The sequence below is a fragment of the Leptinotarsa decemlineata genome, unplaced genomic scaffold (assembly GCF_025532065.1).
Source record: "Leptinotarsa decemlineata unplaced genomic scaffold, Ldec_3_MD MMD2_tig00026340_RagTag_RagTag, whole genome shotgun sequence".
In the NCBI taxonomy this organism is placed as follows: Eukaryota; Metazoa; Arthropoda; class Insecta; order Coleoptera; family Chrysomelidae; genus Leptinotarsa; species Leptinotarsa decemlineata.
This window is the reverse complement of record NW_027412694.1, coordinates 4,409,224-4,423,727: the sequence shown is the minus strand read 5'-3', so window position 1 is coordinate 4,423,727 and position 14,504 is coordinate 4,409,224. Positions and strand designations below refer to the sequence as shown.

Below are 14,504 nucleotides of genomic sequence, written 5' to 3'. Positions count from 1 at the left end.
TTCGTTTAGATTTTCATTTTCTACGATTTATGATTCTCGCAACTGTTTATTTTCTATTGTGGTGTATTACGATACTCCTAACTATGGTCTTACAATGATATTTGGAAATTTTATTTCTCATGGGGATATTCAATGTTTTTTGGAAGAAACGTCGAGAAATGTATATGTTGTAATATGTCATTGAATTTGTAATCACAATGACTACCAAAATGTATGCGAAAATATATCGGTTCTTATCATAAAATATATATTGATGATGGATTTCAATGAACGAAACGTCGCACTGTAAAGAGGGTTGAACCAGATTATGAAAAACATGAAATAAGGCAGATTCCCTCATCCTTGTTCAAGATGGAGTAGTAGAAAGCCAAAAACTTTCTTCCACATTCCACAATGAATGTTTGAAATACAAACTGAGTAGAGAAAAGTATCTTCTGTATAATTCAGTTTCCATATAGAAGTATTTGTTTCGAAAGAATTTTTTTCTTTCGTGTAATTCAATGTTTATATGAAAGTAACTGTTTCAGGAGGACTTTCTTTCAGTTTGTGTCTGAAAGTTACTTCTTTGCATGATCTACACATCCATGTATAGAGTTACTTATTTTGAAATTGATTACTTCCTTCCTTTCCTTGGAAGATTCCCTCATCCTTGTTTTTGTATCAAGATGGAGTAGTAGAAAGCCAAAACCTTTCTTTTCCCAAAAAATTAATCACTCCTAAAAATATAACCCCTTCAATTCAAATAAGATTCCTCTTGGCTGGGATTAAATCAAATATGTGAATGAATAACATTACGATGTCATCGATGACATAAGCTTATTCCGTGACATTAAAAATCGTAATTCGTGAATGAACTGTGTGTATTTTGCTATTGTTTTGCTCACGAAGAGTATTCAACAAGAACCTCAAGAATTCGGAACAATCCTCTTGTTGTCGTAACGAGTATCTAGTGGACTTCAAAGACTCCAGGAAATCGGTTGGAGGGAAAGATGATACCTTCTTACGAAACTGCAGCTGCATGAACAGTTGTTTGAGTTTGATGAATAAGCAGGAAACATTCTCGTTGTCGTTCATCATTAAAACTTCGTTCTTGAAATTCTTCGTCATGAACAACACTTGTAAAATGCTATTCATGTAACAAGTGTTTCCTAAATTATCCAATCCAATTTTCTTCTCTAGATTTTCAGGACAACTCTCTACTGATTCGTAAGGAAGAACACGTTTCACAGAATCTCCATAAGAACCATTTCTCAAGCTGCGATCGATCCTTCCAAGTGAAAAAGGGTTTCGTAGAGGGATCGATTCGGCTCTTGCTTCAAGAAGCGCTTCCACTGAAATGGTACCAATTCTACGAGGAATGCAACTCATTTTTTGGGGCCAAGAATGACCTGAGTCCACTGACCGCACTGAAAAAGAAGAAGGTGGATCAATCACTTGTGAATTAACCTTGATAGGAGACTGATAAATATCCAGATTTTGGCTTGTTTCGAAGAGGTTTCAGTTCCGTACTGAAATTAGGGCAATGCATGATCTCATCAAAATTATGTGAAGGAGGAATAGTTCCAAGTACTGAAGCAGCATTGCCACGTTGAATAGCAATACTAATTCTTTCTAACAAAAAAGAGATAGAACGGTGATCTTTCGTTGCTTGGCCTATTCTCCTTCCGAGTTCATGAACGACTAACAGAGACTCTGGGCCATAAACACCAAAAGTTTCAACCGCTACTGGATGGAACAGATAGTTGTTTCCAACATTTTGGTATGTTTTCCTTTTCAATTTCTCGCCAGACAATGCTGCAGTTCCAGCAGACTTGGAACTTTCGGCTAGATGTTGATGAAATACAAACTGAGTAGAGAAAAGTATCTTCTGTATAATTCAGTGTTCATATAGAAGTATTCGTTTCGAAAGAATTTTTTTCTTGCGTGTAATTCAATGTTTATATGAAAGTAGCTGTTTCAGGAGTACTTTCTGTTGTAATTTGTATGAAATCGAACTGTAAACTCTACTGAACCAGGTTTTAATCATGAATATACAAACGATACATTTTATGTATTAACAATGACATTAACTCATTCAATCAACAACGATTTCCAAGGAATCATAAAAACAAGATCAATCAAAATGATGTGAACATGAATTACTTCAACACTCCCACTCTTTGTTTACTTCGGAGACGTTACCCACAGACCTTGTCGATTTCTTGAAAATTTTTCTCGTGGTAAGAGTTTGGTTAAAATATCTGCCAACTGGTTTTCTGATTGGGTGTAAACAACAGTGATATTTTTTTCTTGAACATGATGTCTTATGTAATGATACTTGACATCTATGTGTTTTGTTCGTTTGTGATGATCATTATTGCTCACCAAGTTTATAGCACTTCTATTATCAACAAAAAGTTCCGTTGGATTTGAAACGTCAACATCAATTTCTTGAAGGAACCTTCTCAACCATATTATTTCTTATGCGGCATCCGAAGCTGCAATATATTCAGATTCTGTCGTGGATCTTGCAACACACTTTTGTCGTCGAGATGTCCATGTAACTGGACAACCTGATAATAACGTAACATAGCCAGTTGTTGAATATCTAGTATCTGAAAATACGTTCCTCTGCTTCCCAGTGCTGCTTTTCTGGATTTTCCAAATATCTGCTAATTCTGCTCACTGAGAATGATATATCTGGACGAGTGACAACCGCTAAAAACATGAGACATCCTATAGCTTCTCTGTACGGAATATTTTTCATATATTATTTTTTTTCCTCATTTTGGGGGCTTTGAGCTGCATTCAGAATAACATTTGGATCGGCTGGTATTGTATTCGATTTACACTCTGACATTTGAAATTTTTCTAAACATCGCTGTACGTATCCTTGTTGACTGATGAATATTTGGTTTTTGCTTCTATTCCGACTTATTTCCATACCAACAAAGTATCCATCATTACTCGTGGTAATTTCAAAACACGAAGCTAATTTTTCTAAAATCATGTTGATAACATTCAATGACGTACACATGACAAGTCTGTCATCAACATATAAAACAAGAAAAATTTTGAAACCATTGATTTCACTGTGAAATACACATCTGTCGGCTTGTAAGTGTTTGAAATGAAATGATGTCAAAAACGTTACAAATTTTGAGTTCGAGCAACACACTAAGGAATTATCTTCCGATTGGAAACCTTCTGGTTGAATCATAAAAATTTCTTCATCTAAATCTTCATTCAGAAAAGCACTTTTGATGTCAAATTGTCGAATTTCCATGTCAAGTGTAGCTGATATGGCCAGAAGTATTCTTAAGGAGTCATATCGAACGACTGGTGAAAAAGTTTCAGAGAAATCAATGCCAGCTACTTGAGAGTACCCTTTTGCACACAGTCTCGCCTTATAACGTACAATAGTTCCATCGGGCTTGCATTTCACTTTGAAAACCCACTTACATCCTATTGGTTTTCTATTAATGGGTAATGAAACTAAATCCCAAGTGTTATTTTTCTTCAAGCACTCCATTTCTTCAATCATTGCTGTCTCCCAGCGATCTTTTTCATTACTTGTTACCGCTTCTTGATATGTTTGAGGTTCTATAATGGCTGCACAGGCAATTTCGAAATCTTCATAGCGGTATGGTCGATTTATTTCTGGATCAAGTTCTGTTCTGGTTCAGACGCAGAATCCGACTGAGTAATTTCTGGTATTTCAGGAATTGAAGGCGTACAATGAAAATTATGCGAAAAATATTTATCAGCACCAATCATGGACGAATTTTTGGGAATATTTTCGTTGATAATCACGTTTCGCGCCACTGATATTTTCTTTGTTACTGGGTCAAATAGACGATAGTTTGAACTGGTACCTTCATAACCAACAAAAATCAATTTCTTCGAATTATTCTCTAATTTAGTTCTCAACTGTTTCGGTACATGAGAGAAGGCTTCACTGCCAAATTTCTTCAAGTGATTCAGTTTGAGTTGTTTGCCTGTCAGTTTCTCAAATGGTGTTCGGTCTTCATCTGGTTCACATGGTTTTCTATTGATACTATATACCGCTGTGTTCACTGCCACGGCCCATAATGTTCTTGGTAAGGATGTCTCATTCAGCATAGCTCGAGCACTGTTGACGATAGTTCTGAGATCTCTTTCGGCTTTACTATTTTGTTCTGGTGTATACGGTGCACTGGTTTCATGAATAATGCCTCTTTTCTTGAAGTACTCATGGAATTGATGATTAACATATTCTGTCCCATTGTCGTTTCGAAATATTTTGATATAATTACCAGTCTGTCTGCCGTTTAACTAGTGTCTCGAACTCCACAAACTTTGAAAATACATCCGATTTGTGTTTGATGAAATATACTTAACAATACGAGGTGCAATCATCCTTGAATAAAAGGGCTATAACGGCGTTGATGTGGATTCTCTTTGAATGGATTTCTTTCCTGTCTACCATACTGACTTGATTCGCAAAACAGATCTTCAGTTCTTTTCATTTTCAAATCTGGAATAAGTCCACGGTCGTTCATTTCTTTCAACGTTTTGAAATTAACATGACCCATACGTTCGTGCCATAACTGAACTTGATTTGTTTCAGCTACGTTGACTTGTTGGATTTTCAAAGATCATTTCATAACAAAGGTTTGTTCGTTTTACACCAAAGGCAGCCAAAGTTTCTCCACAAAAAACCTTAATACTTTTATTGTCAATCATCACTTTGAAGTTTTTATCTGTCACTGATCCCACTGAAAATAAATTCTTGCCAAGTTTCGGAACATATAGAGTATTTTCTAGTTTTCGCAGTTCTCGACGACCATATACGACTGCATAAACTTCAATGGAAACCACACCTTCAGCAAATACAACCGAGTTATCGCCAATTTGGATGGACTTTGGATGAGATAGATATTGAAGATCGGTAAACCATTCACGATGAAAAATCATATGTTTGGAAGCTGCGCTGTCTGCAAGCCAAACATCTTCAAAACCTTCAATGCATATATTCCTTTCTTCTGCACTGAATGCTTGGAATTTCTGCTCTTGTCTATTCTCCTCCATTCTGCTTATTTTTGACAACCGTTTTCGACATTCTGCCTTTATATGACCTTTCTTTCGACAATAGCAACAAAATGGTATTGATTTCTTTCTGAATTGAGGCTTTTCTACAGAATTAATTATTGCTTGAGAATTTGAACCGGTTTTATTTATGTTGACGGCAGCAAATGCAGAAGACATTTCATCACTTTGGGTCAGACAAAATTCTTCTTTCAGTAATATTGCAGCGAGATTTTCGAATGTCTGCTTGTTTTCTTCAAATGAATCCCAGGCTGCGATAAATGGTCCATATTTAGGAGGTAAGCTACCGAGAACTTTAGTGATTCTGTCAATATCTTTAACTTCTCCTACGTCACGAAGAGCTTGTGACATTGACTCAATTTTACTGATATGTTGGGCGATACTATCAGTACTGGTCATTTGGTAGTTGAAAAACTTCTGCTTGAGTGCTATTTTATTGATCGCTGATTAATTTTAATCTTGGCCACATTGCGGGAGCTGTTTCGCATGTCATAATTGTTTGCAGTTGCTCAAATTCCATTGAAAGTGATATCAGAAGCATAGCTCGAGCATTTATTTCCTTCCATTCTTTCTTTATTCTGGGATCCGAATTTTCGTCGGGGCGTTGAGTTTTTTCGGTGAATAGAGTTGACAGACCTTCAGCTTTGAATATGATTTCCATTTGATATTTCCACATCTGGAAGTTTCGGCCATCGAATTTGTTGGATATTGAAATTTTTCATCTTCTCCATCGTCGTTACTGAATTGAATCTTCTATATTTCGAAGCAGCGGGGAATTACTTCAATGACAGTGACACTGATGTACGATATTTTCAATATTCAAACAAAATTCTTATGCAATCAGATTTCGTGTCCTGGGCCCATAACCTGTTGTAATTTGTAGGATATCGAACTGTAAACTCTACTGAACCAGGTTTTAATCATGAATATACAAACGATACATTTTATGTATTAACAATGACATTAACTCATTCAATCAACAACGATTTCCATGGAATCATAAAAACAAGATCAATCAAAATGAAGTGAACATGGATTACTTCAACACTTTCTTTCAGTTTGTGTCTGAAAGTTACTTCTTTGATCTACACATCCATGTATAGATACTTATTTTGAAATTGATTACTTCCTTCCTTTCCTTGGAAGATTCCTTCATCCTTGTTTTTGTATCAAGATGGTGTAGTAGAAAGCCAAAAACTTTCTTTTCCCAAAAGAGCAGAAAGTTACTGTCTCATTTTTTGACATTTTCAAAAATGTACGCGGTAGAACAAAAAATAAAATCTGTCATTTTCAGTTTTTTGCAAATATCTCAGAAACGGTTGGTGATTTTGTCGATCTGAGAATATCATTATCTTGCAACCCTAAAAAGGCAATTTTTGTTTCGTTTAACCGTTCTTGCAGTACCTCCCGTTTCTGAAACAGCAATAGAAAAATAATAGGTGTAACCACCTATAATTTTGTATACTTTCAAGTATCACGTTTGGTTAGGTACCTCTGAAATAAATTATTCGTCAGTTTCAAACAAAATGTCATCGTCAGTACCTTTCCAAGATCTTATAGTTCATAATATTCAAAGAATACTGTCAATTATGAAAAATCTTCATGAAATAATACAAAACATTTCAAGCAAATACATGAATGGAAAGATGTTTCAACCGCAACTTTAATATTTTACAAAATTTTACACTCAGTATTCACAATTCAGTCTTTTGATATTCCAAGTTCATAAACATCAAAATTGACACGATTACAGGATATAAAAATATAAAACAATCTCCAAAATACGCAAACAATGCACGGATGCGTATTGAACATTTTGCCTTGGTGAAGTGAAAGAAGCAAAGTTGTAACCTCGGCATATTGAGGGAGATCAAGATCATGAACAAAAAGTATTAAGAAATTCGTTCAGTATTCATATGTCATTCTTTGAAAACGGTTCTAGAGCATTTTTTAGAATGCAGCACATCTCTTTTCCATCGATCCTGCTGGGTAGCAGTATAATGTAAGTTTTTTGTATTTCTTTGTATTTTTCTGTCAATTATCTCAGTTCACTATTTGGATGAATGAGGGTTGGGTAAAACAGCAATAAATCCTCTCGTAATAAGCAAAGCGACTACTACAATACATTTAATCCAAAGTTTTGGTGTAGAAAATATATTATTTCAACATTATAACCACACATTAAAAGATAACACTTGTAGTGACAGATCATTCAAATTTATAACGTTCCCAGATGAAGCCACAATTTTCATGAATGGAGCCGTGATATGTTTTGAAATCGAGATATATTGATCAGGGGTACTTCACTCTTGTGAAAAATTTAATTTCCAACTTTTCAGACACCCTGTAAACAATATTGTTTTTTATATAATCGAATTTTTGTTACGAGTAGAAATGTTCACCAGGAATATTTTTCATTCTAAAAATGTAATTTTCGGATATTTTCGCCTCATAACTGCCACATCATCAGACTTACCTACTTTGAATAATATTATTGAAAATTTCAAGAGTTGAAGAAGATAACGGCAAATGCAACAAATAAATAATTTTAATGAATCGATATCCCAATCAACGTCAATGATTAACGCTTGCTCGTTTACCTTATCTTTATTAACATAATTAGTTACTCCAACCACCAAATAATCGATTTCTTAGCGACAGGGAAAAAGTCACCGATGCTCTTTTTGTTTCACCCTCGTTCAGCGTCGACCTTTCGAAATGTCAGCATAAATCGACCATGAATATATGAATGTTGGGATATAACCAAAGAGGACGCATAATGGAATATTTTTCACAAAAGATCACGTAGTTGCTAACCTAAATAACACGTCTCGGAAAATAGGTCAAATCCATGTTGTGAATTCTATTTTCTACCCTATTCAATTGACAAAACACTAGATTCCAGTGTACTAGAAGAAGAACCACATATTTTCTTGAATATTTAGCCGAATAAATCCATTCGTCTGTGGTTTTTTCTATTCTGACTATTCATTTACTACGAGGAATAGCATGACTTAAATTCAGTATTGTCAGCTGAACATTTTCGTCCAACTACTGAGAATCTAGAGGACTTATTAAATCTGTGGATTCATTTACACAAAAAACCATTTGTCTGTGAAAATATTATGAAAACAGAAATGGAACCGAATGAAAATTTGAAAACTGGGAAAGAACAATTTTAATTTAGAGGAAGTGTCTTCAACGATGTGGAGACGGGATTTTCATTGAACCTTTTGCCTATGATTATGAACTAATCATCATCAAGATCATTACTTCTTCAAATTGAATGTTTTTTTTTCAGAAAAATTTATTCAAATTCATTTAAACTATTACGTCGAACTTTTTCAAAACAGTTGTTTTCGAGATTTGCTTCAAATGATAACGTCTTTTTAATATCTCTTCAAAGATTATTGTAGAGAAGGAAGGTTATCTTATTGTGAAAATACTGTTGGTTATATTCAGTTATGAAACAACAACACATTTTAAAATATGTCACTTTATGTGTGTGAATTATGAACAAAAATATTGAGCACTCAATGCAAAGATGCGCTGCACTTTCAAGCGACTAACGAAGTCAATGAATTGCCAATAGAAGAAAAAATGTTCTTCAATTGTCATGCATCAGTCGCCAACTTTTTGCAAACTCCATTCAGAATTCTTTCAGCCCATGATATTTACTAGAAATAAATGGAGAATTGTTTTTTTATTCCTTGAAAAGATGTCCATCAGGCTGCTAAACTCCGAGTGTCCACTGGACTTTAATCCTCATCAGTCGATCACTTGATTATATATAATTCCAAGTTCAAATTCAGAATGAATAAAAAGAACAGGCCATAAATTTCGAGTTGAAGATAAAACTCAAAATACCCAGTTCAAAGTCGGAATTTATTAAAATTCCAATAGTTGATAGCTGTAAAAATGAGATTGGGTTTACCGCAGCTCACCCGTGAAAAATTCACATCTTCATGATACATCAGTAGAACATCTCAACGTTCAACCGGCTAAGAAAGTGTTTTATATTGAAGCACGTAAAGAACGGACTTGAACAACTCAGCACTTAGTATAGCAGAAGGTGTGTTTCTGTTCAGTAAACTGTGTGATTTTATGTGAAAATCCCATAAATATATTCAATAATTGATGACCAAGACACTTGAAGAATTGAATCATAGCTTCAGGGAGAATAAAAATCAGTAATTATTATATTTATCAATCATACAGAATCAATTGATATCGAACACTATAGACTGTGGATATTTTCCAACGTGCTTCAAATCATCTGGTCATTCTTCTCTATTGAAATGTAATTGAAACAAAAAATTGTTGCTTTGCTGAAATGACGTGGATCTATATACTTAAATTTTTTCTAAATGTACCTAAATCGATACTAATATGAAATTTGAAGAACTAATTTCCGGCTGGAACAAATAAAAGGAAACTCGTCATTTTTTCCAATGAACAGCTTTTTTGAAAATTGTTTCAAATCACTAGTCAACTAGCAATAGTTATGAAGTTATTATTACTTTTGGAGTTACATTCATGAAACTTTTCAGACTGTGAACTATATTCTATATGAATCAGTAAAACTATCAATTGTTTGATAGTAGTTAATGAAGTTTGGCTCGGTCCTTACAAATTTCAAAACTATAGGAACAAATCTCACAAAAGTTTTTCTTCGTCACAAAATATAAACAACTGAATTATTTTACAAAAAAATAAATGAATATCAAACATTCTTCGGTTCCTTTTTCTTCGTGTTTTTGCTCCATCTGAAAGATTTCCACGCTGAATGCATTAATCACAGGAATATGTTAAATGTATTTTTTGAAGTCATATTCATGACACAGAATAACAATTTTCAAACGTGTACTACATCCTAGAAGAAGAAATAATTCAGCTTCGATCACAACACAGCCGCCAGTGGAAGGTAGGCACAGTATACTTGCCTCACATAAATAAAGTCACGGACCGCATCGAAAATCGTTTTAAACGTCACAACATACCTAAAGCTCCTGCATCACCAGGATGTAAGAGCACAAGCGTAGCTGCCGCCTCATGCAACCAGAGAAATCCACTAACACAGAGCATTCCCTAGTAGAAACAGAACACGTAATAAAATACGAAAAAACTGCTGCCCTGTTTGATTCAACGCATTACCACGAACGACATTGAGATCTATAGGTAATCCAACAGTTTCAACAGAAAAGAAAAAAGTATACGGCTCAGTAGACCGTGGTATCGAGTAGTCAAATGGAGTAGAATACAACTTCGATCGACATCCCACCAGTAGCATACACGTCAACAACGTGTACCAATCAGAACCGCCTAGTAATATTTGCACAGGCACTCCGTCATCGCCCCCACCACTGAACCCATCGTCGGCCTTGCCGCTATCTCCACCATCACCCCCACCAACATCTGAAAGTATAAATACCAGTGAACACGTAGATCACCAATAATACATTGCTGAGAACTCGAAAGATATGTTTGGTGCTATAGGTTCCATTCGATTACGGTCCAGATTTTGTTCTCTCACATCATAACAATTTTGTTTGTATAAAGATAAAAAATATTTCGAAATAAAATTTCGTAACACTCATCTCTCCCAATTATCTATGCAGTAGATTCTGTTAAATGCCTGCTGAAAAGCAACTACATTTCCGGCTTATACGACAGACATTTATGCAAGATACCTCACAGAGGCTAGTCTCTTATATGTTTCTAGTTGCTTCAGCAGCAAAACCATGCTGAAATTTTTCAAGTAGATCACCTACAGACCGGTTTCGAGACATCTTAGACCTCTTAGACGAAAGTGTCATACATGCAGCGGAGCCGCGTTGAGATTAATCGAATACCAGGCATTTCACTATCTGGGTCGAAACTTTCCTGCACTGTCGGATATAAGTCAATGTCCAGCGTGGTATTAGCCGGGGAAGTAGTAGTTTTCCGGTAGGTATTTACCAAATCCTACTGTGTAATATTCATTTTCTTATTCATAGGTATTCCTCCTCGATACAGTCTTCAGACAAAGTTTTGTTTGTGATTACAAATTTCATGATTACACTGCTTGGTTTTGTATAGTTTCCAAGCTTCATTTGAATATAAATTTACTTCGCCCCTTCGAGCACTTCAAAGACTTGTCCCGGAGGAGCAGAAGAAGCAATACTGGCGCCTGAAACTGAAGTGTAATCCAAGATGAGGGGAACATTGTATACTGAGTTAGTGAAATAAAGTAAAACTTTTGTATTCAAACAGTCGAACTTATTTTAACTTGGAAATTTGTTACAGCGGAGAAAAAATTGGCCAATTACTTTTCTTTCTTTTGTATATTGTTCATGATTATGTTCATATCATTTCTAAGTTTTATTTGAACATACATTTCAAACTCCCTGTTATAAAACGCATCGATAGCCTGTACCTACACATCGCCTCTCATTAATTGGCCTAATCAAGAACTTTTTCAACTTCACAGGCACAACCGAGTCCATAAAATTTGGCACAACTTTAGACCCTCATCAATTACAGCAACAAAACCCTGAAAAGAGCGAGTCAAGCATACAGCGGGCGTTGTCGTGGCTAGTTACGCAAAGGGAGAGCAATTGGGGATGGAGAAATGACACCCCAAAGGTATTGACGGCCCTCCAACTGGCGCCCCATGAGGAAATCGGGCGTCTGATGCCTGATCCCTACGAGATTCAGCTTTCTTTCAAACAAATGGAAGTGGAGGTCGTTGTATTGTTGTGGAGGTAAAATTTATCTGTTATTTCGATTGATTTTCGATAAAAAGGAAAAATTATAATGTAGAAGATCGAATATATTTTTGTAGTTTCATCATTCTTCGTGAAAACCTAGTAAAAAATAAGTGTAACGTTTTTACGGAGTTACTGAATGTCTTATGTTTGAATGAATACTTTTCAGTCCTATACGTTCTGCTCTCCGATATAAACAAAACACAAATCGATCTGACGAATCTAGTCTAGGTGAACAGTTTTATAGAACTCTTCAATTTGATTCTTTTGCAGGGATGAAACCGTATGTTGTGTTTCACATAAAATACGTTGAGTTGAATAGTAATTCATTCCGGAGAGAACATCAGTATAAAGTTCAATATGGGTCAGAAGAACAAGGCCTACAGTTCATATGCTGAGGTTGTATTGGACATGTTAATTAATAAACACTCATCTTATGATACCACCAGAGCAATAAATTACTGCCATCACTTCAGAGTATTTGAATTAAGATTTAATTTCACAAATACCTGTATAGTTCTGAAATCATATTACTGGGCCAATATAAAGAACTACGATAAATGTTACAGAATGTCGCACAATGTGTTTCACTGTCGATATCTCCATTTTTTGAAGAGATGATCAGAAAAATAATTGTATATTAGATCAAAAAAGATATTATCGAACATAGATAGTGGAGTCACCACCACCATCGGTGAATTAACCACAATTTTTTCATCTCAAATGACACCATACGGTAAGTCTGCGACTATCTTCGTCAGGTAGGTTAGCCATACAAATGTGTGGCTTGGGAAATAAATATTCGATTCCAATTCCTCCCGAGTTTGTTTCCAGTTCTGTTTCAATAGTATCCTGAGTTGAAGGTTGAAGGTTATATTATTTGATTACTCTACAGTCCATGAAGGATCCCACAAGTATTAAGGGAAAAAATCGTTCCTCACCGAGAAACTCATTACCGTGACAAGGCTTGCTACGAAGCAAGAAAGGGCGCCCGTAGGTTCCGTTAATAACACTGAGTGGTATATAAATAAGTTTTATTCTGATCATTCCCATATTGATTTCAATTCAAGAGCCACCGATAGACAGCTGTTTCAGCCTATTGGTCCTCGATTGAAGACAAAATGTGAATAACCAAGAAAAGTACTTCATAAAAATAACTGCCTGAACGCAAGCGAGACATAAGTGGAACTACCCAGTGGTGTGACACCCTATTCAACTTGTCAAGTTTTTATGTCAGTGTTGGTGGATTGACCAATCAACCGACAACTGCTGTAGCAGAAATTTGAGAAGCTAACCTGGAATGCCATCGTAAAACAAGTCCACATGTTTCTAGAAATAATATGAAATCAAGAAAGGTTGATGTATTGAAACTGCTGGAAAATAATTCCATGAAAATCAAAAAATAAATAGATAAGTACTCTTCTGATCATTCCCGTATTGATTTCAATTCGAAAGCTCTAACGTGTGATTTCTCACACGAGTTGGATGATAATAAATGAAATTTGATCGTCCAGCCTGCGACTTGAACCACCGATTCACACAGGGGTTGATTGAGTGAATGGAGCAAGGCACCCATATCAACCCGATCAGCTTCATGAATTCAATATGAAATTTTTCATGTTTACAATTGATTCATGATCGAATTGTCAATTTGAAACATGACACCACACTAGTTGATATTCAAAAATACTATTCAGTTTTCCTGAAAAGTATTTATGTTTTACCATTTTTTTAGGCATCATGAAGTACCAATCACCCCACCAAAGCTATCACAATACTGCTTGGCCCTCAATGCATTGTGCCACGATCCGAGACAGTTTCATGGCCATGACTTGATTGGAACTCTTCAACATCATGAACCTGTACATGACATAGAGTTTGCCTACGCTTCCCTAGCTAGTTGCAGTGCAAGAGCCCACGTCAGAAAGAAGCAGATTCGAAGACTTCTAGATATTGCCAATACTGCCAAAGATCATAATATAGGTTAGTCGCAAACCTGGTATATTTTCTGATGTCAAAAAACTTGTTTTTCTAATTAAAATTTTATATATATATATATATATATATATATATATATATATATATATATATATATATATATATATATATATATATATATAGATGATATTTGGTTTTTCGCTTTTTTTGAATTGGTCTTTACTGGTCCTCCTTGTTTTAGTCGAAGTTTTCATTGGCTTTTCATCGAATAAATTCAGTATAATCAAACAAATCAATTCTTTTTGGAAAAGCTAGTTGGCTTTCTTCTTATCTATCATTAAAAAACGTAAAGAACTTTGAAAGAAAGAAAGGAAGAAAATAACAAGAAAACTCTCCAAAAAGATATATAGAACATACATATAAATTTCTTACAGATATAAACTGTAACGACTACGGAACGACTACTTTCAAATAAACCTTGAATTACACGAAAGGAAAGAGTCCTTTTGAACATTGAATTATATGCCCAAATCACTTTTTCCATTTAGTTTGTACTCCAACCATTCGTTATGGAATTGAAATAAATATCATTCATAGGAATGCTACATCGCGTATATTTTATTTATTCCTGGTGTGACATCAAAAGTATCCAATCAATTCCAGTGCAAAGTGTATAAATATTCCCCAGCCTAAATAATCGTCTTTGGTTTAATTTACTAGCATTACTTGAACCAACGATGTTTTAATATTTAT

At 35.0% G+C, this 14,504-nt stretch overlaps 1 protein-coding gene across 2 annotated transcripts in view; it reads left to right on the top strand.

The window, feature by feature from the left end:
• LOC111517472 (uncharacterized protein CG3556) overlaps positions 1 to 14,504 on the top strand; it is a 96,407-nt gene that overhangs the window by 63,867 nt on the left and 18,036 nt on the right. For both annotated transcript variants that reach the window (XM_023173644.2, XM_074183461.1), the window contains exons 3-4: positions 11,537 to 11,810; positions 13,549 to 13,796. In XM_023173644.2, the coding sequence (XP_023029412.1) occupies positions 11,537 to 11,810; positions 13,549 to 13,796 (522 nt within the window). The remainder of the gene's footprint in view (positions 1 to 11,536; positions 11,811 to 13,548; positions 13,797 to 14,504) is intronic.